General features: G+C 63.8%; 1 protein-coding gene across 6 annotated transcripts; it reads right to left on the reverse strand.

The window, feature by feature from the left end:
• Positions 1–10,839, reverse strand: C9H1orf159 (chromosome 9 C1orf159 homolog). 6 transcript variants are annotated; one of them, XM_054721145.1, is made up of 9 exons: positions 10,327–10,662; positions 5,743–5,985; positions 5,500–5,575; positions 3,126–3,212; positions 2,836–2,901; positions 1,995–2,080; positions 1,669–1,694; positions 1,521–1,551; positions 859–1,035 (listed from the first exon to the last, which is right to left on the reverse strand). In XM_054721145.1, exons 2-9 carry the CDS (start codon positions 5,909–5,911, stop codon positions 938–940), a joined length of 639 nt encoding a protein of 212 aa, XP_054577120.1. In that variant the 5' UTR covers positions 5,912–5,985; positions 10,327–10,662; the 3' UTR covers positions 859–937. The 6 variants fall into 6 exon arrangements, with proteins under 6 accessions (XP_054577117.1, XP_054577116.1, XP_054577119.1 ...); XM_054721142.1 differs by lacking the exons at positions 1,521–1,551; positions 10,327–10,662 and adding an exon at positions 10,705–10,839 and having other exon boundaries at positions 1–1,035; XM_054721141.1 differs by lacking the exon at positions 1,521–1,551 and having other exon boundaries at positions 1–1,035.
• Positions 10,840–27,578: the final 16,739 nt, after the last annotated feature.

Here is a 27,578-nt window from a genome sequence, read left to right on the forward strand (position 1 = left end):
TGCGGTGAGGACAGGACGTTTATTGGGCCAGGTCTACGCTGGCTCCCTGCTCTCGGCTGCTGGGTGGGAAGACAAGCTCGAATCTAGACACTGGACGGGCATCACCACACCGAGGGCTCGGGAGGCCGACCACGCAGGCCCTCCTCGGGCCCCTCAGAGGGGAACAGACACTGAAGAAGAAACGGGGGGCTGCGGCCGGCGCCGAGCCCAGCGTGGGAAGTGGCCACGACACTCCTTTCTCCACAGCAGCCGCTTTCCTCCGCCGGTCACGAGACCAGATGCCCACGCAGCGTCCAGGCGAAGGACACATCCCTGGGGCCGGGCCCTGAGTCCAGCACTGCGGGCACGTGTGTCCTGGGGATGGAGCCCGAAGGCGTGGGCCCCGGGTGGGGAGCAGACTTTCCTACAAATGAGTTTCTGCTTAAAAAGAGACCCAAGTTGGCAGGAAACCAGGAAACACCTGCAGTTCCTGGAACCCAGGGGTCGTGGGCTGGGGGTCGGCCCAGGACAGGCCTGTAGGTGCTGCGGCCTCGGGACCGGTCCACGTCCCTGTCCCCACCCCATCCGACACCGGCTGGAACACCCAATGGCCCCGGCCTCACTGCCTTCGAAGGTGCTGACCACTGGGCTCCGAGGGCAGAGCGTCTGGCCGGCACTGCAGCAGGGAGCAGCCTGGCAGTCCCTCCGTCTCTCCTGAGGCCCAGACCTTCCCATCCCGGCGCTCAGCCAGTCTCGGGGACGCCTGCTGTGGTCAGTGACGCTGAGCGGCCATGGGCAGGACACAGCAGCGCAGGAAGCTGGCTGGAGGCCACGCCGCGCCTGCCGCTGGGGCTGAGAGCTGAGCCAGGCGAGTCCAGGCCTGTCGAGGCCTCACGGGCACAGCCTGTCCTGGGGCGGCCCCTCCATGGCGGTCGGGGTGCAGAGTGAAGTGAGCCTGTCAGACGTTGCTGACCCGGGCCTCCACCAAGGAGACGGCAGTGGGGCCCGCGTCCCTGTCCGAGGGCCGCTCCCGCCTGACGTAGCGCGGCTTCCGCACTGAAATGTGGAGACAGGTGGGTCAGCATGGGGCCTGGGGCGGGTGGGGTGTGGAGCAGACCCCACTGGCACCCCCGGGGCCGGCAGAGGCAGGACACGCCTGACCCAGCAGTGAAAGCCCCAGGCCTCAGGGGCAGAGCAGGGACTTGGCGAAGGGCCAACCCAGGGAGGCGGGGTGACCCCAGGCCCCATGCGGGGTTCCTCCTTCTCCCCTCCTCCCCTCCCCCTCCTCTTCCTCCCCTTCCCCTTCTCCCCCCCGCGCCCCCCCCCCCCCGTCTCCTCCCTCTCCTCCCAGACTCCACCTCTCAGAAACCGAAGGGGAAGGGCACGGAAGCCCTGGCTGATAAGGGAGACCTGGCTGTCCAGAGCTGCCAGGGGTGGAGGCTGTGGGGCCTGAGGCCAATGAGTCAAGTCCCCCGGCCTCCCTGCTGTGGCCCTGAGGCAGCTGATCCACAGCGGGCAAAGGACAGTGAGAGCTGACGTACCTGAGGACTGTGGCGGGGGGATCATCGCGGCCTTGAAAGGAGAGGACAGTGAGACTGGGGGTGCCGCACTGAGGGACAGACACGGGACAGACACGGGGACAGACACAGGCACAGACGGGAGGGCACTCGGCCCACCCAGGTGACTTACGGCTTCGCTGGGCTGCAGGGCGGGGGCTGTGGGAAGAGCACAGGTATCACCTGGGGGCCACGCAGCCACCTCAGCCTGGGGGGGTCCCTCAGCCTGTGCCCCCTCCCCCAGGGGCTGTGGACCCTGCAGAGGTTCCCCCACATCTGTCAGCCGTGCCCTCACCTGGCATTAAGGCCACATTTCCCACCTGCACTTGGGGGTGGTGGCCCCAGGAGAGCCCCACCTTCCCACCTTCAGCAGCCACACGCGCTCTATCCTGCATAGAGCGGGGTGGTGGAGCGGGGTGGGGGGTCGGGGGTGTGTGTGGGGGTAACACGGGGATGTACCTCTGTTCCTCCCGTAGCAGAGCCGGGGCAGTTTACTGCTGCGCTTGAGGTAGAAGAAACCGGCCACAGCGAGGATGAGGCCCGAGCTGACGAGGAAGGTCCCCAGGAAGAGAGAGGCTGCCACTCGAGGGCCCCCTGCAGGCAAGGCCCCCCTCAGCCCTTCCTTCCACACCTGGGCCTGGGGGGGCGCCACAGGCAGGGCCTGGGGGAGGGGCCACAGGGAGGCCTGGGGGAGGGGGGCACCTAAGTGGGCTGCCCGGGCCACCAGCCTCGAGGCCAGGGCAGGGCACACCACTTCCTTCTGGTCCTGAGACGCTCAGGGAAGCCTCGCCCTCAGTCCAGGGCCCATGGCCCTCCTGTCCCTGCCTGACTGCAGTGGCCCAGCGGGCATCAGGTAAGAGGGGGGTCCTGTGCCCGCCCCGGGGCCCCGGAGCTGAGGGGCCCTTGTCTGGGTGCAGTGTCTGCACCCTCCGAGCCCCACGTCTTAGCAGAGCCAGGGGACAGCGCGGGACCTGGGTGTCCTCCGCCCTCCGAGAACACACACGGACAAGGGACCTGGCGGGCTGGGCGAGAGGCAGAGGGTGGACACGTGGCTCTCAGGGCTCCCCCTGCTGGGACCGTCAGGGTGCACGGGAGGCCCTGGCCGTGCCCGCAGCCCCAGTGGGCCTGCTCTCCATGCACAGAGCCCAGGGCTGGGGTGGTCTGGCCCTGGCCCTGACGTGGACATGGCCCTGCTTGGCCAGCACCATGGTCGGGTCGGCACTGGGACTGGGTCCGACGATGCCCCCTCCCCACGCCCTGTGGGGAGGCCCTGCTCGAGCCTGGGAGCCAGCGCACTCACCGGGACTGGGCCGCCCAGGCGTCCCTGTGCTCCTGTTGGCGGGGGACTGCGTGCCCTGGCCAGCCACTGTGGAAGCACACCTGTCAGCGCGGGCCCCGCGGGGGGACCCGGGAGGACCCCCTGGAGCCAGGCACAGCCCACAGGGGTCGCGGGTGTGACCGGGGAGGCAGACAGCTCTCAGGCCACAGCTGTCGGGCGGGAGGGATGGGGAGAGGGGTCAGGGTGAGCTGAGGCCTCGGGGAGAGCGGGCCAGGTGGGCGTAGGGGAGGGGGCGGGAACGGGCGACCTACGGCCTCTGCACTCGGAGCTGCTGTGGGTCCCGTTCCTGCACCGCACGCAGCTGGCGCTCCCGTCCGCATTCCAGCGCCTGAAGCAGCCTGTGCGACAGAGGCAGTGAGGATGGCCCGGCCGGGCGAAACCATGGCAGCTCACGCCTGCTGGCGTCTGCCAGTCCGTTACCCATCTGGACGTCGGGGTGGCAGCAGAGGCCGGGACGGGTCTAAAGCAGGTGGTGCTGTGTGGCCTCCCTCTGGACGGGCCTCTGCCAGCACAGCCCTGACCGCCAGGCTCAGGCCACCCCACCAGGGCCTGGACGGCTGCACTCCTCTCAGCCAGGTGTGGCCTCCACTGCCCCTGCCCCTGCCCCTCCGTCGGGTCCCACATAGTCCAGCAGCCAGCTCTGCCCAGCCAGTGGCCGGTGGACAGCCCGTCTTGCCAGCTGCACCCTTAAGGGCAGGGATTGTGTCCTTCACCCTGATTATTTCTTCACATCCTAAGCACTTAGCACGGAGGCTGAGCAAACACATGCTCCACCGCCCCCGAGTGCAGTGCTGGCCACGGCCGAGCCGGGATAAGCCATCGGCTAGGCCCCTCTCAATGACCTTCCCAGACATCTCATCTACAGACGGGTCAGTGAGAGGGAGGCCTTGCTGCTCTGGCTCCCAGCGAGGGCAGGGCCCCAACAGGGACGTGGACGTGGGTGCAGCCGTGACCAGCGCCAGCTCCCATGCACCGTGCCGGGCCAGGTTCTTGTGAAAATGGTGAGCTCTGTTCCTTCCTCTGGCATTTCGGGGGGAGGGCCGTGGGGAGGCCACGGTATTCACTCTAGGGTCGGCTGCAGGAGGCTCGGGAGGGGTCTGGCGCCACCACGATGCTCCCAAGAGGCCCCGCTGTGCGATGGGTGCAGGGACAGCCCCGAGGGAGCCAGGACCGCGACCACACACTGAAGGAGCGAGGCCGACTCAGGAGCCAACAGGCCCTCTGAACACCACCTGGCCCTGCCTCGCTGGGTGGGAGGGGTGGCCAGTCCCGTGGGGTCAGGCCCCTCCAGAGATCGGGACCTGAGGACAGAGGATTCACCCAGATCTACAGGCACCGCCGGCGCAGTCGATGGCGAGTCCTCGGCTTTAAAAGTCCAACGGAGATGCTCTGTGAAAAGGTCCCGCCACACGGACTAGAAGACGCTCCCGTGGCATCGCAACTCTCGCTGAGCGCACGTGAGCAGCCAGCCGGCGAGTGAGCGGCGAGCGAGCCTCGTCACCTCTGGAGCAGGGGCGATGCAGACAGTGGTGCCTCAGGAGGAGCTGGCGCAGTGTGGCTGCGGCTCCGCCTGCTCGTGGCTGAGGTGTGTGTGCCTGGAACTGGACTCATCGGACTCTCCTCGTCCACCCGTACCTGCCTACAGCCTCCACGCGGACGTTTCCAACTCTCTCCCACCTGACGAGGGATCGCTAAGAAGTACAACTGCCCTGGCCGGAGCCCCGGGAACGGAGCCGGACGCCCTGAAGTCCTGGACAGTCACGCGTGGACAGCCTTCCCGCCTGCTGCCGGCGAGCCGCTCAGAAAGGCCACAGCCCCAGCGCCCTCAGACATCCAGCAGCTGCCAGGAGGCTCATCGATGGCGGCTCCGACCCCTCCATCCAAGGGGCTGGGAGCGCAGCCTCTGGGCCTTCTCTCAGCTGCCTGCTCTCTGGACACGAGGCTGGGCTCGCACTGGCTCCAACCATCGGCCTCCTTGTTCTGTCTCCACAGCAGTGCCTCCCGCCCCCCCGCTGCCCCCCTGCAGAGCCTCACTGGGGGGAGCCCACCCGCCACACTGCCCCCGACACGGAGACCCTGTGCGCTGACCGAGGCGGCTCCTGCGCGTAGGACGGGGCGCGGGGAGCCGGGTCGGCTACTGTCTGCTCGTGTCTACAGCTACCAACTCGGCGTGAGTATGTGAACGCCTGAAGGTACAACGTCCAATGGACGGAAGAAAGCCAGACTGCGTCGCCCAAACATGCCTCTTGGACGTAAGTGACTTTTCGCTCAAGACGTAAAAACACAGCAGGTGCCCCTCCACTTCCTCGCGAGGCTCCGTGCCGAGCTCACCAGCACGCGGGCGTCGGGTGCCTCTCCGTTGGCCTCCCTCACTCAACCGCTCTCAGGCCCAGCCAGGCCCCCCTGGGAGCAGAGCCGGCCTCTCGCCTCCCCACACCTCCCACTGCTCAGCACCAGTCTCCCCATGGGCCCTGCCCACCAGCCAGGAGGAGGTGGCCAGGCCAGGAAGGAGGTTTGCATGGGGCCACCCCTCCCGTCCCGTGCCCTCCGACCTCCCCAAGGCCTGCGCGCCCGCTGCCCTCACAGCCGTGGTGAGAGCCGCAGCGGCTCAGGCCAGATGCTCACCTGGGCCACACAGGCTTGCGCCGGGGCAGGTGGTGTTGGCGTCCACCATGTCCACACAGCACTTGGACTGCTGGCCCTGGAGGGGACGGCCAGTCAGTTCCCAGACCCCGCGGCCAAGGGCGCGTGCAGGGCCTCGAGGCGGAAGGGCCAGAGCCCCCGTGGGAAGGGCTCGCCTCCAGGAGGGGCTGGGCCGCAGGCTCCAACCTCACTTCCTGGCACCAGGCCACAAGGCAGGGCACTCACCGCGCTGTCCGAGGACTTGCTGGCAACTTCCACCAGGAGGCCGGCCAGGAGGATGGCGCGCTGGAGCGCCATGTCCCAGAGCGCAGGGTCCGCAGCAGAGAGGGGCGCTGGGCTGCCGGGCGGGGGCGGGGGACCTGGCCTGGCCCCGCAGAATGCGAGCTGCAGACATCCAGCTCCTTGCAGCCTGGCGCTCTGCGGTCAGGTTTGCTGAGCAGCCAGGAGGCTCACGGCCAGGTCTGAGGCCTGCAAATCAAGGTGCCGGGTGAGGCCCACGGCCGGTCACGGGTCACGGCGCAGCCAAACCAGGCCAGGGCCTCGGCCTCCGGTGCTCCGGGTCCCCCTGGACTGGGCTCGGACGGCTCCCTCCCCCACAGCTTCCCGAGGGAGAAGGGCTGGGCAGAAAGGGTGATGAGCCGTCCCTGCACATGAGTTCAGGCAGGGCTTGGCCGTCCATCACCTCGTTGGTCCTGGTAAAACCCGAATCCCTGTCTTGAGCCTCTCCACCCGACGCGAACCTGCTGGGTGGGAGGGTGCCTCTGGGGCAGACACAGGCTGGTCAGGGACCCTTGGTCAGGACCCAGGCCCAGGCTCCAGCAAAGCTCCCCACACTCACACCCGACCTCACTGTGGGGGGACTCAGAGCCGAGCTGTGGTGTCCCTCATGCAGCCAGCCCACACGACCCGGCGTGAGGCAGACAAGCTTTAGCAAACTCCTGCCAACTTCCAGGGGGACCCCAACAGCCATCTGCCTGGCACACGGCAGGCGAGTGTTTTCTCGCAGGAAAGTCGCCTCTAGGAACACCGTGCACTCGGCAGAAACAGCGACGGAGGTGCTCAGGGCGTGAGCACAGGAAGTGCAAGTAACCCGCTCGCTGCCCTCATGTCCGCACAGGGGAACGGGGCACGTGACAGGGAAACGGGGCGCGTGACAGGGGAACGGAGAGTGTGACGGGAACGGGAGCGTGTGACAGGGGAACGGAGCGCGTGACAGGGAAACGGGGCGCGTGACAGGGAAACGGAGCGCGTGACAGGGGAACGGAGAGTGTGACGGGAACGGGAGCGTGTGACAGGGGAACGGAGCGTGTGACAGGGAAACCGAGAGTGTGACGGGAACGGGAGCGTGTGACAGGGGAACGGGAGCGTGTGACAGGGGAACGGAGCGCGTGACAGGGAAACGGAGCGCGTGACAGGGGAACGGAGAGTGTGACGGGAACGGGAGCGTGACAGGGGAACGGAGCGTGTGACAGGGGAACGGGGCGCGTGACAGGGAAACGGGGCGCGTGACAGGGGAACGGGGCGCGTGACAGGGGAACGGGGCGTGTGACAGGGAAACCGAGCGTGTGACAGGGAAACGGAGCGCGTGACAGGGGAACGGGGCGTGTGACAGGGAAATGGAGCGTGTAACAGGGAAACGGAGCGTGTAACAGGGGAATGGAGCATGTGACAGGGGAACGGGGCGCGTGACAGGGGAACGGAGCGTGTGACAGGGGAACGGGGCGTGTGACAGGGAAACGGAGCGTGTAACAGGGGAACGGAGCGTGTGACAGGGAAACGGAGCGTGTGACAGAGAAACGGAGCGTGTGACAGGGGAACGGAGACGGAGCGTGTGACAGGGAAACGAAGCATGTAACAGGGGAACGGAGCGTGTGACAGAGAAATGGAGCGTGTAACAGGGAAACGGGGGCGTGTGACAGGGGAACGGAGCGTGTGACAGGGAAATGGAGCGTGTGACAGGGAAACGGGGGCGTGTGACAGGGGAACGGAGCGTGTGACAGGGAAATGGAGCGTGTAACAGGGAAATGGGGGCGTGTAACAGGGAAACAGGGGCGTGTGACAGGGGAACGGAGCATGTGACAGGGAAACGGGGAGTGTGGCAGGGGAACGGAGACGGAGCGTGTGACAGGGGAACGGGGCGTGTGACAGGGGAACGGGGCGTGTGACAGGGGAACGGGGCGTGTGACAGGGCAACAGAGACAGAGCGTGTGACAGGGAAACCAAGCGTGTAACAGGGAAACGGAGCGTGTGACAGGGGAACGGAGCGTGTGACAGGGGAACAGAGCGTGTGACAGGGAAATGGAGCGTGTAACAGGGAAATGGGGGCGTGTAACAGGGAAACGGGGGCGTGTGACAGGGGAACGGAGCATGTGACAGGGAAACGGGGAGTGTGGCAGGGGAACGGAGACGGAGCGTGTGACAGGGGAACGGAGCGTGTGACAGGGAAACGGAGCGTGTGACAGGGGAACGGGGAGTGTGACAGGGGAACGGGGCGTGTGACAGGGAAACGGGGCGTGTGACAGGGGAACGGAGACGGAGCGTGTGACAGGGGAACGGAGCGTGTGACAGGGGAACGGAGCGTGTGACAGGGGAACGGAGCGTGTGACAGGGAAACGGGGAGTGTGACAGGGGAACGGGGAGTGTGACAGGGGAACGGGGCGTGTGACAGGGGAACGGGGAGTGTGACAGGGAAACGGAGCGTGTGACAGGGGAACGGGGAGTGTGACAGGGGAACGGAGACGGAGCGTGTGACAGGGAAACGGAGCAGGAACCTGAGCCGACAGAGGGCAGCGCAATGGGCTCCGTTAAAACGAGGTTTCTCACAGGCAAACTAAGGCGGCTGCCGAAACCGGTCCAGGTCAGGGTGGGTGCTCAGACAGGGATTCGCCCTGAGGTTCCCGTCAGCTCCGGCCAGTCAGCCACACCAGCTGATTCTCACCATCGGGCAGGAGGCCCAGGGCCAGCGCCTGGAGAGGAGGCTGTGGGGCCCCTTCCTGACCCGCAGGCGGGTCCCCGCGCTGTGTGCCTGCGCCTCTCCTGGGTGGGTGAGCCAGGACTGGGGTCTCCCCTCGACCAGCGCCTGGATCCGCCAGGCACACCCTCCAGTCTCCCTAACCGCCTCCCGAAGGCCCCGCCTCCCCCCTCCCCCAGGGCCAGGGCTTCGCCTTAGGGACTCCGGGGCACTAACGTTCAGCCACACAGGAGACCCCGGGGCCACGGGATGTTTCCTGGCACCATCAGCGAACAGTTCCACAGCCAGACGCATTGGCCACAACTGGTCCAACTGGCCTGTGCCGGCCACTGCATGGGAACCACACCTCCAAACCACGGAATAAGTGCAAGCCATTTTCTATTTTGGACCCAAAAGCCAAATAACTTGGTAAAAGGATGTCTACAAGGTCAAGAGAAACTTGGTGAGAATTTAAATTGGACTAGTCTTTCAAATTCCCATTTTCCTTAGGAAAACCGGTTTCGATACAGAACCGTCTTCGGGTCATGGCGATTCTGAACGCGTCAGGAAGGGTAACCGAGTGGGATGGTTTGGCCAGTCGGTCAGGGGCTGGGTCCTGGCAGGACGACCGTGCGCACAGGCTCCCGAACAGGAAGGCTTTGCTGGGCGTCCACCCGGAGCAGGGGGACCCCACCTGCGCCCCCCGCCTTCCGGAAGCTGCGGCTGAAGGGGGCGTGGGGGACGCGTGCTCCAGCGCCTGTTTCAGGTGCGCTGACCTGCCTCTCTCCCACTGCTGGACGTCACCCGTCCGTGTGGGTTCGGCTGGACGGCTAAGCCAGCAAAGGGAGCCAGTGTGAAGAGCCACTCGCAAAGCAACACTAACGCGTGCTTCTCCATCTAAAACCCTGTGACTTGCTGAGAGAGAACACAGTGCTGTCAAACGCGTGACTGGACGTAAGGGAAAAGGTTCGGGGCCGGGCCGGGGAGCTCGGTTGGTCAGAGTGTCATCCCATACACCAAGGTTGCGGGTTCGATCCCAGGTCAGGGAACATACAAGAGGCAACCAATGAATACTTAAGTAAGCGGAGCAAATGGATGTTTCTCTTTCCTTTCCTCTCTCTCTCTCTCTAAAACCAATCAGTAAGTGTTTTTAAAATATACTTTTTATTGATTTCAGGGAGGAAGAGAGAGATCGATGCCCAGTAGGGGTGGTGCAGGAGGCAGCAGGTGCCCGACTGAAAATCGAACCCGGACCTTTCAGTCCGAAGGCTGAGGCTCTGTCTATCCGCTGAGCCAAACCGGCCAGGGCAGTACAGTTCTTTGAAGTTTTGGTCTGTGACAGGCAGAGCCTGGCTGCCCAGCGCTCTGGTGTCCACCGGCCAGGGCTCTGCGCGCGGAACAACCATCAAAGGCATCCGAGCCGCGGAGACCACGTGTCCTTAAATGGCCCCGAGCAAGGCGTTGTCGGGAGCGGCGGGCCCTAGGGATGCGGCTGTGGACCAGCCACTCGGGACCACCTGCCCAGACAGCCCTTCGCTCTGCTTTCGGGAGGGGGGCGAGGGGGGGACGGAGGGGGTGTGCGCCCGCCAGGAAAAGGGCTTTCTGCGCAATCCCGGCTCTGTCTCCTCCTACGGCCTCTGAACACAGCGAGGCCGGGGGGACCCCGCTGGACCCGCGCCGACGCGGTGACACCCCAAGGACAGGCCAAGCTGCCGTCTCCGGCGGCGGCGACACCGAGAACCACGCGGAACAAAAGCGAATTCGAGGGGACAAGGCGGCTATAAGTTCGGTCACAAACGGCTTCGGGCAGAAATTGCATTTACCAGACGCTGTTGCCTGAAATGTTGTGAAAATCGTACCCGGACCACCTGGTCTCCATCACGTCGGAGCTAAAACATCTACTCCGTTCTCAGGCGACGACGCTCAGCTGCGACCGACGGCGAAACCTACGTTTCGGCCAAGCCCGGGCTGTGGGGTGATGAACGCGGAAACCCCGGGGAAGAGGCCGCAGATCCCGGACGGTCCGGCGCAGCGGGCGCCGTGCGAGGCCCGGGGGGCTCGGGACGGGGTCCCAAGTCTGGCTACGGGGGCTCCCTCGGGCCCTTTGTCCGGTTCCCGACCCCCGCCCCGCCCCGAGACTGCCCCGCCCGCGCGGCTGCGCCTCCAGGCCGCCCGGGCCCCCGCCCCCGGCCTGCCCCACGGCCTCGCCGCCCGCCCACCCCCAGCCCTTCACTCACCCCGGCGCCCCTTGGGTTCCTCTTTCGTACCCCCCGCCCTCCAGGTGGTCGCGCCGAGCACCTTGGGACATGTAGTCTCTCCGCTGCCACAGCCCGGGTGCCAGGGCGCGAGACTACCAGCCCCAAACTACACTTCCCGGCGGTCTTCGCAAGAGCCCACTCTCGCCAGGTGGCTTCCGGTACAGGATTCTCGCGAGGCGCGCGCGGAGCGACCTGGGAAGTGTAGTCTAAGGCGCAGCGGTCCTGGCCTCCAAGCCCTGTACTGGGCTAGGGAGGAAGGAGGTGGAGAGGAGAACTACACTGCCCAGGATTCCTCGAGTGCGGGCGGTCTTTGGCGTTGCTAGGAGACCGGGGAGCCCGGCGGCAGGACAGCAGCGGGCTGCGAAGTGCAGACAGCAGATATGACCCAGTTTTGGGCGCGGATAGAAGGCTCCCTCCTGCGGTCGAAGCGACGCTGGCGCCGGCCGCCCCTCGGCTCCACTAGAGAAAGTGACAGCAGGTGTGGCTCGCTAAGCACAGGGCCATGTGGCCGATGTGCGGAGGCCGTTGTCTGAGTGGCTGGGAAAGCACGCGGACTAACCCATTTCGCTGCTGAGCGCCTTGGTGACGCTCACTGTCTCCGAGTGGCGCCTGCAAAAACCGAGGCTTCCCAGCCCAGACCTTTCGGACGCTTGGCTGCGAGGCCCCGCGGGTCCCGGCCAAGCTGGGCAGGGACGTTTACTCCACGTGGGGCTCCTGATGTGAAGCCCAAGTCGGAATCTTTGTCCTCGGGCTCTGGTGCAGCGCTGCCACTCGGGGTGATGTGGAACCTCTCTGGGGTCAGGATTAAACAGGATATCACGGTGCCTGGTCAACCTCCCTTGGGCATGCAGAGCGTCCCGGGGGGAAGGGGGGTGCCGAGGAGCTTCTGGGAGAAAAGACAGTGAGACTGACCACTGCCCTTTTCGTGTCCAGCCTGGTTATACCTTCCCTGGCGGTGGGGTTGGCCCCCAGAGCAAGCAGGCAGGCAGGGTCACTGGGTGTGCCCCGGGATGTCATCCTAAGAGAGGCGCTGCTCTCTGCGTCCCTGGGCGGAGCCAGTTTTCCTCAAGGGCCACTTGGAGAGCAGTGTCTGGGCCGGTGATTGAACAGACCTGTGGCTTGGCCACCACCGGGCACGACTGTTCCACAGGCTCTGCAGGTCTCTCCGCAGCCCACAGGACTATGAGCAGACGGTGACCTGGGTTCCTCTGAGCTAGCAAAGCTGGTTGGACTGGTTCCTCTTCCGCCCAAGCTCCACCCCATGGACTCCTGGTAGGGAGGGGGCTGGGAGTGCGCCCCAATCAGGCCCAAGACCATGGGTCGAGGTGACAGGGGTATTGGGACACCCCACAGCCCTGGGCTGGCTTTGTCCCAACAGGACACCAAAGTGGGTGGAATTTCCACGTGTGTGGTCTCAGGCTCTGCCTCTGAGCCACCCTCGACAAAAAGCAGCACACCACCACTGAGCATGTCTTGCAGAGTGACAGCCTCTCAGTGAGTCACATGTGCTCATGAAAGGGATGCCCCTCAGGCCTCTGGCAGGCCTCGATGTGTCTCCCGATCCGGTCTTAGAATGACACCCTGTTTCCATCAGCATCCCTGAGGTCGTCTGGGTGAGAGGTGGGTGCCGGTCAGCGCCAGGAGCGGCAGGTGTGCTAGACCATGGGGGCACAGGACAGCTGGCACCTGCCCATGCCCACATCCCCCGCCCCGGGCTCCTTGGCTCTGGGATGCCCATCCGGCCGAGTCCTGGGGGTTCTCTTCCCCTCTTGATGCCGTCTCAGGACATTGTCCCCAGCTGGAATGTCCAGAGTTTTCAGCAGCCACAGAGCACCAGTGTTCCCCACGCAAAGGGATCAGGTCAGGAGGGACAGTGGGTGTGACTTCTCAGCTGGAGTTCAGCGTCTGCTGGGTTTCTCTCCTTGGAAGCGGGAGGTTAGGTTCCAGGATGCCCCTCAGGCCTCTGGCAGGATCCGTCTCCAGGTCTGGCCTCAGAATGACACCATGCTTCCGTCCACCAGGAACTTGGGCGTGGCCGACCGGGATGAGCTGGTCACTGATGGCAGCAGGTTTTCAGGATGATGTGGCTGACGGTGACGATAAAAACGCTTGAGAACGAAGTCACGCCTGGGAATGTGAAGCTCGCGTGAGCAGGAGGAACCTGGGCCCCGACCTGGGACCCATCCCGTCTGCGTTCCGGCTCTCGCTCTGCTGTCTCCTTAGGCGCTTCCTGCGCCTGCCAAGCATCGCAGAATGACTTTCTGGGTCTCGGAGCGGAGCCGTGTCCACCTCCTGGGCTGCTTCCGAAGACCCGTGGACGCAGTGGTCCGGCCCCTGAGGCTCTGCTTCAGCCTGAACCTCCCAGCGTCCTCTGTCCATTCACCACAAATCCTTTACCATCAGAGGGCGACGCTTTCACTCAGGGCTTCTCAGCAATGTGGAGCGGGGCTCCCTGAGACGCCACCGGAGAAACCTGGGGTCAAGAGGCTGCCGAGTGCACGAGGACTGAGTCCGCAGAGGCTGGGCCGGGCCAGGTTGTGGTGTTCAGTGAGGGGCAGGCTTGGTCAGGACTGGGCACGGGTCCCGGTGGTGGTTTAGGATTGGTGGGCACAGGAAGGCAAAGGTTCTGAGGGGTCTTTGTGGGATCTGTTGAAAGCCTGGTGTTTAAGGTTTTTTTTCCCCATAAAGTTCCTGAAATGAACAATGCCATTCTTTTATCTTTCTGTGCAGCAGTTTCTTTTTGTTTGTTTTTTGTTAATCCTCACCCAAGGATGTTTTTTCCATTGGTTTTAGAGAGAGTGGAAGGGAGGGAGGGGAGAGAGAGAGAGAGAGGGAGAAACATTGATCTGAGAGAGACACAAGATTGGTTGTCTCCTTCCCTTCCCAACAGGGCTGGAGATCAAACTTGCAACCCAGTACATGCCTTTGACCGGGAATCAAACCCAGGACCTGGGACGCTTCAGGGCAAGGACGATGCTCTAACCACTGATCACACCAGCCAGGGCTGTTCGGGAGGTTCTTGAAGCCCCGCCCATGCCTCTGTCTGAGGCCACAGGGGATCCTCACCTTCCTCAGCTGAGGAGGGTCCCTCCCCTCCTACGTGGCTGAGAGGGCTTTTGTGTGTTTTGTTTTTAATCAGGAACAGATGTTGACTCTCAAATACTTTTTAAAAACATCCATTGAGGGCTCTAGCTGGTTTGCTCAGTGGATAGAGCCTCAGCCTGAGGACTAAAGGGCCCGGGTTTGATTCCGGTCAAGGGCACATGCCTGGGTTGTGGGCTTGATCCCCAGTAGGGGGCGTGCAAGAGGCAGAAGATCAATGATTCTCTCTCACCACTGATGTTTCTTTCATTCCCTCTCCCTTCCTCTTTGAAATCAATAAAAAGATTTTTAAAAGTCTGTTGCGGTGATCATATGGTTTCTCCTTTTTAGTTCGTTCATGTGTTGAATTACATTGATTTTCTAATGGTAAGCCAACCTTCCGTTCCTGGGGGGAGCCCCATCTGGTCATGATACGCTATCCTGTTCCTGTGTTGCTGCATACAGTTTGCTAACACCGTCCAAGTTAAGGATTAATTAGCTCAGAACTTCCTGTCTGTTGTGAGGGACACGGGCCGGGTTCTCTCATAGCCACTGGCCCTGGGTGCCCTCGCCGCAGAGCTGGCTGCAGTTTACCGTGGAGCCAGACTTTTCCGTGAAAAGATTCTTAACCGTATACTCAGTTTCTTCTCTTTTAGAAAAAACCTATTTTTGTTATTTATTTACTTTTAAATAATGTTTATTGATCTCAGCGAGGGTCTTTGGTTTCTGTGCTGTCTCCTGAAACCCAGGACGTCCCTCGTGCTCGGCTCGTTCCTGTAACAGGGCTGTTGGAGCAAAGGGATTGCAGCCCCTGGATCACCCACAGCTTCAGAAAGAGGGGAGGCCACAGCCGCTCACAGCAGAGCCGGGACCAGCTGCACCCACAGGGCCAGGATGGGCCCAGAGGAGCCTGAGCCTCGGAAAAACAGGCCCCCCCCCCCCTGCCCCCCGGGGCTCCGTTGCATCACCTGAGGAAGGCGGGGCGCGCGGCGGGGGGGGGGGGGGCGGGGGGCGGGGGGGGGCGCGCCTGGGCTAGGGCTCCAGGCTTCCTGATCCTCAGTTACCTGTGCTGTTCCCAGCCTGCTCGCCCCCTGGTTCGTTACTAGGAGGGTGCTTCGCTGTCCACAGCTCTTCCCACAGTCCGACCTGTGGGACGTGGCACCTGTGGGACGTGGCACCTGTGGGATGTGGCGTGAGCAGGCTCAGGACCCTGGATCCCCTCTGGGTGCAGAGAGCTGGGCTCTGTAACCCAACCCTGGAGCCCCCCTCCCCCCCACCTGCAGGGACTCAGCCCAGGGAGGAGCAGGTGAAGGTCGTTAGTGCTTCCCACTGGCAGATGCTGGGGGAGGCTCAATTATCAGCGAGTTCATTGCCAGATTAGAGGGCGGCCCTAATTGCTGTTTCCCCCACTCCCCACCCGTTCTCCCCACCAGGCCCCTTTCCAGGGCAGCATGGCCAGCTCAGGCCTCAGGAGGAAAGGCAGGTCGGCTGGAGAAGCTGCTGGGTGCCCCCAGCTGTCCCCCCATCTTTGCCTCTAGAGTGGGGGGGATTGGGGTACTCACCCTGGGGACCTGCATACTCACCCGTGGCCGCCAGCAGGACCCCAGTGCACAGCAGTGTGCTCGGGTTCGCAGGGTGTGGCGGGGGGCAACCTGAGCCCCGAGAAGCTGAGGGTCACCTGGTGAACTGGGAGGAGAGGCCTCTAGGCAGCCGCAGGGCTGGTGGGACAGGACTTGGAGGTGCCTGCCAGGCCAAGCTCCTGGGCCCCAAGTGCACATCGGCCTGGCCAGAACCTCCCAGAACCTCCCAGAACCCAGCCTTTCCGGGAAGCCAGTCTCCTGTCTGTGGTCGCCAAACAGCTCTGCCTCGTGGTGGGCTGAGTGGCCAGGTCATGGCTGGGTCTGGGGCTCGGCCAGTGCCTGGCTGGGGCCTGGTGACCTTGACCCTCAGTCTGCCGGGCTGGTGTCAGGGACAGAGAGCGGACATGGGAGTCCACCATCCCCACAGTGCCAGAGGGATTGGAACCCCCGCCCTCCCCACAGTTCTGGGGGGATGGGGACCCCCACAGTGCCAGGGGAATTGGGACCCCCGCCCTCCCCACAGTTCCCAGGGGGATTGGGATACCACGCTCCCCACCCTCCCCACAGCACTGGGGGGATTGGGCGGAGCAGTCCCTTGTAATTCTCCAGCCCGCCTGCAGGTGGCGCCAGCGGGCAGCTGGGGAGGAAGCGTGGGCCTGGACCCTTCCTCGGGGAGGCGCTGAAATGGGGGCCCCTCCGCGTAGAGGAGTGTGGGGTGCTCCTGGGGTTGGCGCAGAGGCAGCCCCTTCCCTGGGAGGAAAAGGGACCCCGCCTTCGACCTGTGCCTCTGCTTTCCAGGCACCTAGAAGCCCCAATCACAGCGCCCTAGGGTCCCCCAAAACCTCACCAGCACCTCAGAAGGGACATCAACCAGGTCATCACACCTCCCGGCCAGGCAAGCAGCTGGGCCCTCCTGTTGTGGTATCAGCATCCTCCTGTCTCGGGCGCCCCCACCCCCAGGACCGTCCCGTCTCTGGTGGACTTCTGGGTCCAGGAGGGTGACCAGCTCCTCTGACCCTGGGCAGCCGGGTGCAGGGATGCCCGACCCCCACCCCATGGCCACGGACTCGCCACATCCCCTCTGCTCCACTAGGAGGCGCCAGACGCACCACGTCATTCACTCAAAACCGCAGTCAGGGTTCCCCAAAGACACAGGGCAGATGGGCGCAAAGATTTATTGTCAGGGTGCTCCCTGGGATGGGGCTGAGCCGTCCTGAGGTCTGCGGCCAGCAGGCGGGCGACCCCGGAGGGCCAGTGGGGTCCTTCCCGTCCGAGTCCAAGGACAATCAATGACGAGCGCCCCAGTTTGAGGGCCACCCCACAGGAGGGACCCTGCAGAAGGGATGGGGCCCACCCCAGGGGAGGGGGACCTGCTTAACTCAATCCACCAATTTAAGTGTTCATCTCATCCAAACACCTTCCAGGAACATCGGAATGATGTTTGACCACGTAGCGGGCGCCTGAGGCCCAGCCAACGGGCACCAAATCAGCCCAGACTCTCGCTGAGGGGACCCGGGGACGTGGGCCGGGGCTGAGGGGCTGGAGGAGTGAGTTCATGACATAGACATAAGCGGACAGAATGAGCACAAACAGGGAGCTCTTCCCACGAAAACCCCCACATTCCTGTAGGACACGCGGCCTGGCGAGAGGCCGGCCTGTGGGAGGCGCTGTGGGCCATCGGCTTTGGCTTCAGGGCCCTGCCCGGTCTCACGCATTAAGCAGTTAAAAACAGAATGTGCAGCCCTGGCCAGTTTGGCTCAGTGGACAGGGCATCGGCCTGTGGACTGAAGGGTCCCGCGTTTGATTCCGGTCACGGGCACGTACCTCGGTGGCAGGCACGATCCGCCCCTGGTCGAGGTGTGAGCGAAGGCAACCAATCGATGCGTCTCTCTCCCTCCACTCTCCAAAAAAACATAGAAACACACCCTCAGGTGAGGGTGAACCACAAAAACGTACCTTTTCCACTTCATCCTCTTAACCAACCACGTGCTGCTCCATCGGCAGAAACAAACTAACCCGTAAACCAGGTGAGTGGCTTCCCAAAACCAAACCACACCGAGGGGCACTGGCCTGACCCAGCCGCTGTAACCCAGGCACCAGGAGGGTCTTCGCGCCCTGGGCGCCCCCCCAGCCCCAAGGGATGCACGTGACAAAAGTGATGGGATGGCAATTGCTTTTTTAAAAATGTTATGTTTTTGTTGATTTGAGAGAAACATTGAGGTGAGAGAACCTGCACCCACCCGCAGGCATCGAGCCCACAACCTGGGTGTGTGCCCTGCCCAGGGGTTGAGGCCTTCGGTGTCCCGGGCGTGCTCCCACCACCTCAGCCACACGGGCCGGGGTGGGAAGGCACTGCCAAGGTTGGTTATAAAAGGGTCACGGCTGATTTGAGGTTGAACATGTATGTTGTGATATTGTAGATGTTTCACCCACCTCCCTGCTAACCCTGGAGTTCAACTTGACTGAAAGGGAAGATAAACCTTCAGCTGCAGCGTCTGCTACCCTGGATATAGCAACCTTCTCACTCAGCAGGAGCAGCTGTAGCAGCTGCCAGGCCTTCCCTCCGGAGGAACCCCCGGGAGAGACGAGGCCTGGACGTGTTACCATAGGCTGACACGGAGCAGACGAGTTAACCTGTTCAATGCGTGTGTGCATATGGGGCAAAGCTAGATTTTTTACTTAGTTTCTTGATGCTTACAGATGTCTTAGGTGGCAAGTTTTTTCTAACTAGACATTAAAATAGTAAATGGTAAATTTTATATTAAAAAAAAATAAATGAAAGGGTCACAGCGTGTCTCGCCCTGGGGGAAGCAGCCTCAGCCACAGGAACGGAGGCCCGCCCGCTGCCCTCAGGCTCGACCCCGGGGTCATTTCTCACGCAGCAGCGGGCAACGGACACAGCGTGGGGAGGGCTGGGCGTCCTGTGCTGGCCTCCGCCCATGCCAGCGTGCCCGAGGGTCAGCCCGGCACGCAGTGGGACCCCAGGTCCAGCGCCCCCCACGCCTCACGGCTGCCCGAGCCCCTGCAGGGCTGCCAAGGGATCCTCTGACTTTAGGCCCATTTAATACTGAATCCTGGGCACCACGCCCTGCCCTGGGCAAATATGTATTTAGTCACTGAGGGCTCACCGGGACGAAGGCCGCGCAAAGCTCGTCCCAGCCCAGGGGTCGACGAGCACCCCACAGGGCCGGCTGGCCAGGCAGGGGGGCGGCTTGGGGTGAGGAGGGGGCGCCGGGGGACTTCAGGTTTCCTGGGGACTCACAGCAAAGACGGCCCCCCTGGCAGGAGCCGGTGGCGAGGGTCCTGTGGGCACCTGCCCTGTGCAGAGGGCGTGGCGAGCCCGAGCGGCGCTGGGCCAGAGGCCAGGATGTGTCCTGCGCGGTCTCTGTGTGCTGATGGTGCGATAGGAGGGAGGCGGCTGCAGGGAGAGGCCTGGACGCCCCCACCTTACAGGGCTGCGGTCTGGAAAGACGCCGGGGGCAGCCAGACAGGTGGGCGGCCTCGGCCAGGCGGGCAGACCTCCCAGCCCGCCAACGCCTCGGGCGCCGTGTGGGCGCCTGCCCCAGAGCAGTGCAGGGAGGGGGTGGGCTGTGTCCCCCTGGGGACCCTGCAGGCCTCTCCTGGTGGCACCTGGGAGGGGCCGTGGGGGCTGAGAAATGTCCTGTGGGGACCCCAGCCACAGGGCTGCCTGGGCCTCAGCAACAGGGGCTGCTGGCTGAGCTGGGAGGGGCCCGGAGGTGGCCAGGTGGTCAGTGTGTATCCAGGACTCATGACCCAGGTGAGGACACCTCCTGCCCTGCCCTCTGGGCATCTCCTGGGCGGGTGCAGATCCTGAGGGCCGGGGCTGCCCACCCGGTCAAGACCGAATTCCCTCTGCCCTTCAGGGGCTGGGCCTGTGGGCAGGGTGCTTGGCGGGCGACATGGAGCCCGGCCCACACTCCTCCGAAGGGCTGGCCCTCCAGGGAGCCACAAGCCCGGTCCCAGCACGGGCACTCGCCTGCCGAAAGACAAGCCTCACGTTCCCGGCACAAATATAAAGCGCACTGCCCCCGTCGAGTCAGCAAAAGCCCTCGCGGCCCCTGGAGCTGCTCCCAGGCCCGGGAGGCTCCCGCCAGGTGTGGTCGGTTTGTGAGGAGGAGGCAGGTGGGGGGCGGGGGGCAGTGCCAGGAGGGACCAAGGGAGCCGCAGCTCTGAGCAGGGTCCCCTCACCACCTGGGGCAGCCCCAAGGGGGCCAGGGCTGGTGTGTAATGAGCTGCAGCCTCCCAGGGCCCCGCCGTGACCTCAGTGGAGGCAGGGAACACAGGCTCTCCGACCTCGTCCCTGGAATTCTGATCAGAACCAGGACAGGAGACGAGGTGGTCACCTGACACCCGTGGACAGATACTGTCCCGACCGCGGCCACGGGGCCAGTCGGTATCGCGACACGCAGCGGCCGGCTGGTCCCAGAGAAGTAATGACAACGACGGGAAAGTACAACCTTGTCTCGGATGGAAAGAGCCTCGTTGGTTTTTAGCCTCCATTTACTTCTGTTACATTTACTGTAGTGACGGCAGAGAAGGCTTTGTAAAGAGCACACCAGCCTGTCAGCCGTGGTGCGTGAGAGCTGGTCAGGGCTGGGTCATCCTTCTCACCCCCCTACAGTGGGTGACCCGTGGGTGACCCGTGGGTGATCTGTGGGTGATCTGTGGGTGACCCGTGGGTGACCTGTGGGTGACCCGTGGGTGACCAGTGGGTGACCTGTGGGTGACCCGTGGGTGACCAGTGGGTGATCTGTGGGTGACCCGTGGGTGACCAGTGGGTGATCTGTGGGTGACCCGTGGGTGACCAGTGGGTGATCTGTGGGTGATCTGTGGGTGACCAGTGGTGACCTCTTGGTGACCCGTGGGTGACCAGTGGGTGATCTGTGGGTGACCCGTGGGTGATCAGTGGGTAATCTGTGGGTGACCAGTGGTGACCTCTTGGTGACCCGTGGGTGACCAGTGGTGACCCGTGGGTGACCCCTGGGTGACCTGTGGGTGACCCCTGGGTGATCCGTGGGTGACCCGTGGGTGACGTGGGCGGCCTGTGGGTGACCCCTGGGTGACCCGTGGGTGACCCGTGGTGACCTCTGGGTGACCCGTGGATGACCCCTGGGTGACCAGTGGTGACCAAGTGGTCTGCCCCCCACCACCGGGCTCATGGCCCAGTGGCCCTTCCCAGAGCTGTGCCTCCCTGGCTGCCCAGGTGGCGGCTCTGAGCGCCCACACTGGGCATTCGTGCTGCTTGTCGTGTCTGGAGGCGGCCAGGGGCGGGGGCAGCGTGTTCCCTTCCCGCTCCCCCCGGCTGCCCCCCCGCCGGGCTGCCAGCCCAGGCCCTTCCTGTTGTCAGACGGGCTGGGATGGCCACAGGTTTCCCCTCCCCGCGGGCTCCCTGCAGCCAGGAAAAGCCTCTGTGGGCTCTGTGGGCTGATCCGACCTGCACGGGGTGGCCTCCCCTCTGGGGAGGAAGGACGCGGTCGGCAGTGAGTGCAGCTTCCGGAGCTAAAGGCACTCAGGGCCTGAGTGTGTGGTGGGAAGGCCCTCTCACCTCCAGAGCCGCTCTGGGGGGACCTCCTGGCCCCCATGCCTGGGCCCCGGGACTTCGGGGGGCTGGCGCCTGGTGAAGGGCACCGCCTGGCTGGTGTGGGCCCTGTGGCTCCCGGGCTCCTGAACTGTGACGGCCTGGGACCTGCGTGGGCTTCTCCAGGCACTGCCTTCACGGCCACGGGCCACTGTGTCGCAGCAGCCAGGGGCCCCGGGCTGGACCTGGTCCCCAGTCACCTCCCTGGTTGTGTGTATGTGGACGATGCTCATACACATGCTCATGCACACACTCACACACAGGCATGCACACACGTGCACACCCACACGTATGCACATGCTCACACGTGCACACACTCACACACAGGTGCACACACAAAAGCATGCCCACAGATGCACATGCTCACACACAAGCGTGCATGTGTGTGCACATGCATGCACGTGCACATGCACACATGCGCAAGCATGCACACACATGCACACTCCTGTGCCCCCCACCACACCTGCCCCTCTGCACTCACCCTGCTCTCACCCCGTCCACTCTGCCCACTCCCCCCTGGCTGTTGACCTTGCTGGGGACACTTCCCTAGGACCCCACCTTGTTTTCCTTGTCCACATGTTGTCCGAGACTAAACCCCCGTCTCCCACACCCTGGGCTGCCCTTGGCTGTGGCAGCCTCAGTGCCCGGTACCAGCGGCTCCTGGTCGGGGCTCACGAACACGACCCCTGGGATGGGGGTGTCTCTGCTTCCCTCCCTTGGGCGGTGGCGGCCGCGTCCCCTGAAAAGGCCGTGGTTAGTGAGGGCGGGAAGCCTGCACCCTGGGCTGCACCCGTTTGGTCTGTGCGGCTCCCTGTTTCTAACAGTGGGCGCGGGCACCCAGAGCCGGGCGAGCGTCTGGCCAGACTGGGCCTCGTTCTGCTCCGGCTCCTGTGTCTCTGCTTCTGGTGTCAGACACGTTCCCGGCCGCGGGGCCTCCCGGGCGACAAGTTTTTGAGAACCTGGGAGTCGACTACGTGGGGCAGTTCTTTCCCACCACGTGTTCCCACTCCCTTCTCTTTCTGTTCGCATACGTTCCTCCTTTTTAAACATCTCTTTATTGCTTTCAGAGAGGAAGGGAGAGGGAGAGGGAGAGAAACATCAATGATGAGAGAGAATCATGGATCGGCTGCCTCCTGCACACACACAGCCCGCCCCCCAATGGGGATGGAGCCCGCAAACCAGGTGTGTGCCCTGACCGGGAATCGGAATCGAACCGTGACCTACTGGTTCAGAGGTCGATGCTCAACCACTGAGCCACTCGGGCGGGCAGTCAGTCTCTCCCGCTGTGTGTCCCGCTCCCTTTTCTGCATCGCTGCCTGTGTTCCCTCCGGTGTGAGCATTTAGGACGGGTCAGAACCGACATCTCATAGCTGACACCTGCGGGCACCTTGGGACATGCCCCCCCCCATGGTCCCACGGGGACCCGGTGCCCTGGGTTCAGGAAAGGCTGTGTCCAGTGCGTGGTGCCCCCCTTCTGAGGGTGAGGACGGGAGCAAAGGTTGTGAACGGAACGTCCCAGAGGGAGGCCTGGGCCTTGGGGGGACGCATCCAAGCCCGTTAGCCGTCACAGGGAGGGCCTCTCGTGTCAGAGCCCTGGCGCGAGGGGGCCGTGGGACCTGTGTGTCCGGGCTGGTGTGGCCGGGGGTGGGCCCCTACAGAGCTGTGCGTGGAGCTGCAGGGGCCCGGCACCTCCACAGACACCCCTCGACCCTCAGGGCTCCCTGTGGCCATTTCCTCTTTTCTGTGACACCATGCGGGACGCCAGCCCCAAGTGGACCCCTGCGCCCACGTATGTCCCCAGGTTTGTTCCTGGGGTCCTGGATGAGAGCCTCCCGGGCTCAGCTTCTCCAGCCCACGGGCTCCCTCCACGGGCTCCCTCCACGGCGCTGAGGCCACGTGCACAGAGAGCCGGCGGGAGCTGCGTGGCTGCCTGGACCCGTCCTCTGTGGTGGGTTGACGCCACGTCCCCTGGTGGCCCAGTGCCCTCCGACGTGGGATATGTGGGTCTCCCCGGGGGCACCATGAGGGGGGTCAGGCCGTCCTACCGCTGGAGAAACTCGAGGTCTTTGCAAAGGAAAACTGGCCTCAGGCTCTGCCTCTCCCAGCACCGTGTGCCGGTCCCTCGGGCAGGGTCCCTCCCCGTCGGGGCCACAGGGCCCACAGGAGCTCCGCGTGGCCTCTGCCACGTCCAGCCGCGGGGTCACGGCCGGAGCCCAGGATGAGGACAGGACTGGGGGTGGGAGTGTGGGGTCGGGCGCGCAGGCTGCGGGGGCCGGGGTGGGGGAGCCGGTGCCCCACCCTCGGTGCTGCTGGCTCCCTCCAGCGAGGGAGGGGAGCCCGGCCTCGCCCCTCTGACCACTTTCCTTTTCTCCTCTTTTCTCTCTTTTCCCCACGCAGCCTCCCTGTTGTTCCTGACGTATTTACTTTGAACGGAAAGCCCTTGGCATTCCTGTGCAGACAGACACGATACACAAACCTGGTTTTCCCTCGAGCAGAAGTTAAAGATTATTCAACGCGGAATTCCTGGGCTGTGCTGCGGAGGCCGCTGTACCAGGCAAAGGTTTCCACCGCCTTCCCTGGCCGGCCAGGCCGATAACGCCGCCCCGGAGCCTCGTGGCCGCGGCCGACCCATCCTCCCGGACCAGGTAGGACTGAGGCTGACAGGGAGCCTCGGGGTGCAGTGTGTCTGGTGGGGTCTGCGGTCACCCCCACCCCCCGATTCTGAACATTCCTGTCTGAGCCGCCGTCTGGCCGTGGTCATCTCTGGGCATCCTGGAGCTGCCGGGGGCATCAGGGCCTCGGGCCGTCCCAGCAGGGAGCTCGGGGCTGGGGCCTGGGCAGCCCCGGGCCTCCGGAGGGTCTCACAGAAAGAGCGTGTCTGCTCTTCGTTGGGGGCGGGGTGACCGTGCCTCGGCGCACACTGGGGGCGTCTGAAACGGCTGGGAAAGCTGAGGCTGGCCAAGGGGCCGTGCAGGCGGCTGCCACCGGAGGCCCCGAGGCCCCTGGAAAGTCAGCTCATGTGTCTGCACGAAAGGCCACGAGGGGCTCACAGCTCCCGGGGGAAGTTGGGGTTCGGCCCTCGGTGCCATTTGTGGGTGTTATTGAGCTTCCAATAGCAGCAGAGGATGCCAGGGCCCCAACTGCCCACGGGACCTAATTATGACCCGGCCGCTCGAGGACAACGCACCCTGGGCCCAGCAGGAAGGAGAGGCCGGGGTCCTCCGTTCACGTTTCCCGGATGGGGCAAGGTCAGGAGCTCTGGCCAGGAAACCGAATTCGTTCCTTGAAACAAGACTCGTGTGCCGTGAACACCTGGGGAGGGATCCGAAGCTGGAGTCAGTCCCGCCCAGGCTCTGAGCCCAGGGGCAGGGCCCACGGGGGCACCAACGAAGCAAGATGGGGCCTAAGACACGGACGGCTCCACGGGGTAGCTGGTCACGTGGCAAAATGGGAGCGTTGTCATGGAGACCTGCCTGACCAGGAAGGGGGACATGGGTGGGGTGTGGTCCCATGATGGGAAATCCCAGAGAAATGGATGTTGTCAGAGCAGGGAAGGGGCGGTGGAGACTGTGCCGGGGTCAGGCACTGCAGACGAGTTAGCGGAGACCTCTCTTTGAGGCAATAACCAATTCACAGCCGAGTTCCCGATAACCGGTGAGTCCCAGGCCTTGGACGGTGGAGACGGCATCAGCTGAATTTTTATTTATCTAAAATTTAAAAAAAATTTTTTTTTAACATTTATTATTATTGATTTCAGAGAGGAAGGGAGAGGGAGAAAGAGAGAGAGAGAAACATCAATGATGAGAGAGAATCATTGATCAGCTGCCTCCTGCACACCCACTACTGGGGATCGAGCCTGCAGCCTGGGATGTGCCCTGATGGGGAATCGAATCATGACCTCCTGGTTCATAGGTCAATGCTGAGCCACACAGGCCGAGCTTAAACTGATTTTTTGAGAGAGGAAGGGAGAGGGGGAGAGAGAAACATCAATGTGAGAGTAAATCATCGATTAGCTGATTTACCCTGCAAGCCCCCTACTGGGGATGGAGCCAAAACCCAGGCATGTGCCCTGACAGGGAATAGAACCGGGGACCTCTCCATGCACAGGACAAGGTCCAACCCACTGAGCCACACGGGCCAGGGCTGCACCAACCGAAATTTTAATTTCATGTTGAGTCAGTTGTCCCTGCACGTAGTTTCAGTCAGATATTTGTAGGCAGCTGGACAGACAGCCTCCCACCCACACAGCCCTGCCCGCCCGGGGCCCACGTCGGCCCTGCAGACAGCTCTGCTGTTTGCCAAGTTCGTGGGGCCACGGCGAGGAGCAGCTTCCCAGAGCTCCCGTGTGAGGTGTTATGTCGCGTTCACCCGAAGGCAGCTGCTGGCATCCCCTTCCACACGCTCCCCGCCGTCCACACCGGGGTCCCGTGTTTCCACCGAGTCACGGTTAACTGTAGCTGCCCTGCACGCGTGCACGCGGGCGGCTCCCGTGACACCGCCCAGCCGGCACACAGGGGTTTCCCTGGTGGACGATCGCCTCTCCGTCCCTGTGCTCGCCGAGTCTTCTCCTGGCTCGTGACCGAGACATCCTCAGACTCTCCCGGGGGCTCAGAGTGGAACACAGGGGTGTCTGCGGGCCCTGCGGGCGCCCGAGCTCTGCCCTGGCCCTGGAGGACCCCCGTGTGCAGGCTGGACCCAGGCCGCCCTGGCCTTCGTCCTGAGGACTCCCTCCGCCTCTCTCCTGGGTGGACTTCCCCGGACCCGTCTTGTTTTTGTGGGGGCTTCCTCGTTTTTGTGGGGGGCGAGGTCCCTGGCTTCCTAAGAAAGGGCTGTGGCAGACACATGGTGTTAAAATGCCTCCCTCCCCCTCCCTCAGGGGACAGTGTGGGGGTGCAGGCGCCAGCACAGCCACCAGGCTCCCTGAATCGTGCATCTCCCAGAGCCCGATGCTGCGGGTAAATGGGGTGTCCCTGACCCCTGACCTCTGGCATGCTCAAATACCATCACCTTCGGAGGCACCGGGTCAGGGCTGCTCTTATGATTCCTGGGGACCCAGTTTAGCCATGACAGGGTGTTAGGTGCAGCCCCCCATGGAGGGAAGGGGTCCAGGTGACTCGAGGGGACCAGGCGTAGGGGAGAGGTGACGAGTTCACCTGACAACTCTTGCAAAACCACCAGTGAAAACCACGGTTGAGCTGCAGGTCCACGTCTCCACGCGTTTTCTTTAATAAATACAGCCGCCCGAACGCCCGCAGGTGTCACATCTGGGTGCGACCCGCCGCGCACCCAGCGTAGTATTTGGGGCCTGCAGCTGGGACTCCGGCTTGGGAATGCTAAGATACTGACTTTTATCCTCAGTTGGTTGAATCTCGCAGGGGGCTGCCCTGGTGCCTGGGGACTCAGACGCAGGGACGCTGCTCAGGGAGGAGAGAGCACGCCGTGTGCCATTCGGAATGACCCCTTGGAGGAAAGCACAGGAGAGGCCCATGGTCACCCAGGGTGACCGAGGTGGGGCCCTGCCTGTCCCGGTGGCCCTGGTGGGCAGCCTGGTCTGCTGTCTTCAGGCTCCAGTGTGTCCTCCCCCGAGGGCACGGGCGATGCTGGTCTGGGGACGGTGTGTCCGCTCCCACCCTGAGCCTGCGGGGGAGGCTGGGAGTCGGGCACACGAGGCCTCCCCACCTGCCAGGCCAGGGCCACCCCAGACCCCAGGGCCAGGCGGGCCCCTCCCGGGGAGGAGGCTCCTGTCTGTTCCCAGGCGGGGTGGGCGGCGGCCAACGGACAACGTCCTGGTTTAATGTTTCACTTCCTCCCCGTATGATTAACCCTGACAGCCCTCCCTCCCGTGCCTGGGGACAGAGGGTGACCTTCCCCTCTCGCCCGCTCAGTCTGTGTCGGGTCAGGGGCTTGGGGGACACCCACGGTGTCTGTCTGTCTGTCCACTGGCCCAGGTCAGATCTGGGGTCCCAGGTCCTGCTTGGACACGCGCAGAGCGTCCTGGAGCTTCACCCGGTGGCTGGAGGGGGAGGGGAAGTGTCCTGGAATGTGTGTCCTGAGTTTTGCTTTCCTGGAAACAAAACAAGGATTTGATTCATGGGCACGTCCCTGCTGAGCGTGCGAGGTCAGTGGTCAGGGAGTCGGGGAGGTCTCCCTGCTAACAGGCCGCGTGAACAGCACAGTGGACGTCACCTCCCTGCGAAACCCCAGGGCCACCACCCCATCTTCCAGGGCCCCAGTCCATCTGTCTCCCACAGGCCCCCAGACCTTTCCTGCCACCGGGGTCCCCCAGGAATCCCAGGCCTTCCACCCCACACACAGGACCCCAGGCCTTTTGGCCCCCATCCCACTGCAGACACCAGAACAGGGTGGCGTCTTCTCCCCGGGAAACCATCCCGCACGTTCTGTCAACACACCAGTGCCTCCAGGCGAGGTGACCCCACAGGGTGGTGCCCAGGTGAGGAGCCCAGAGCTCCCCGGGTCCTGTGTGGGCCCTGCACCATCGTCGGAAGCAGGTGTGTCTCTGCTCAGAAAGTGGGGGTCTTGGGCACATGCATGTCGCTGTGGCCAGTGGCCCAGGGGTGAGGATGCACCCCCAA

The sequence above is a fragment of the Eptesicus fuscus genome, chromosome 9 (genome assembly GCF_027574615.1).
Source record: "Eptesicus fuscus isolate TK198812 chromosome 9, DD_ASM_mEF_20220401, whole genome shotgun sequence".
NCBI lineage: Eukaryota > Metazoa > Chordata > Mammalia > Chiroptera > Vespertilionidae > Eptesicus > Eptesicus fuscus.

What these genes read in the sequence shown, in the direction of transcription:
- C9H1orf159 (XM_054721142.1), bottom strand. Translation starts at nt 5,911, where the DNA reads ATGTCTGCAGCTCGCATTCTGCGGGGCCAGGCCAGGTCCCCCGCCCCC. An exon ending in CGCAAGCCTGTGTGGCCCAG is followed by an intron (nt 3,213 to 5,499) that starts GTGAGCATCTGG and finishes TCTGTCGCACAG; the next exon opens with GCTGCTTCAGGCGCTGGAAT. An exon ending in CCCTGCAGCCCAGCGAAGCC is followed by an intron (nt 1,036 to 1,668) that starts GTAAGTCACCTG and finishes TCCACATTTCAG; the next exon opens with TGCGGAAGCCGCGCTACGTC.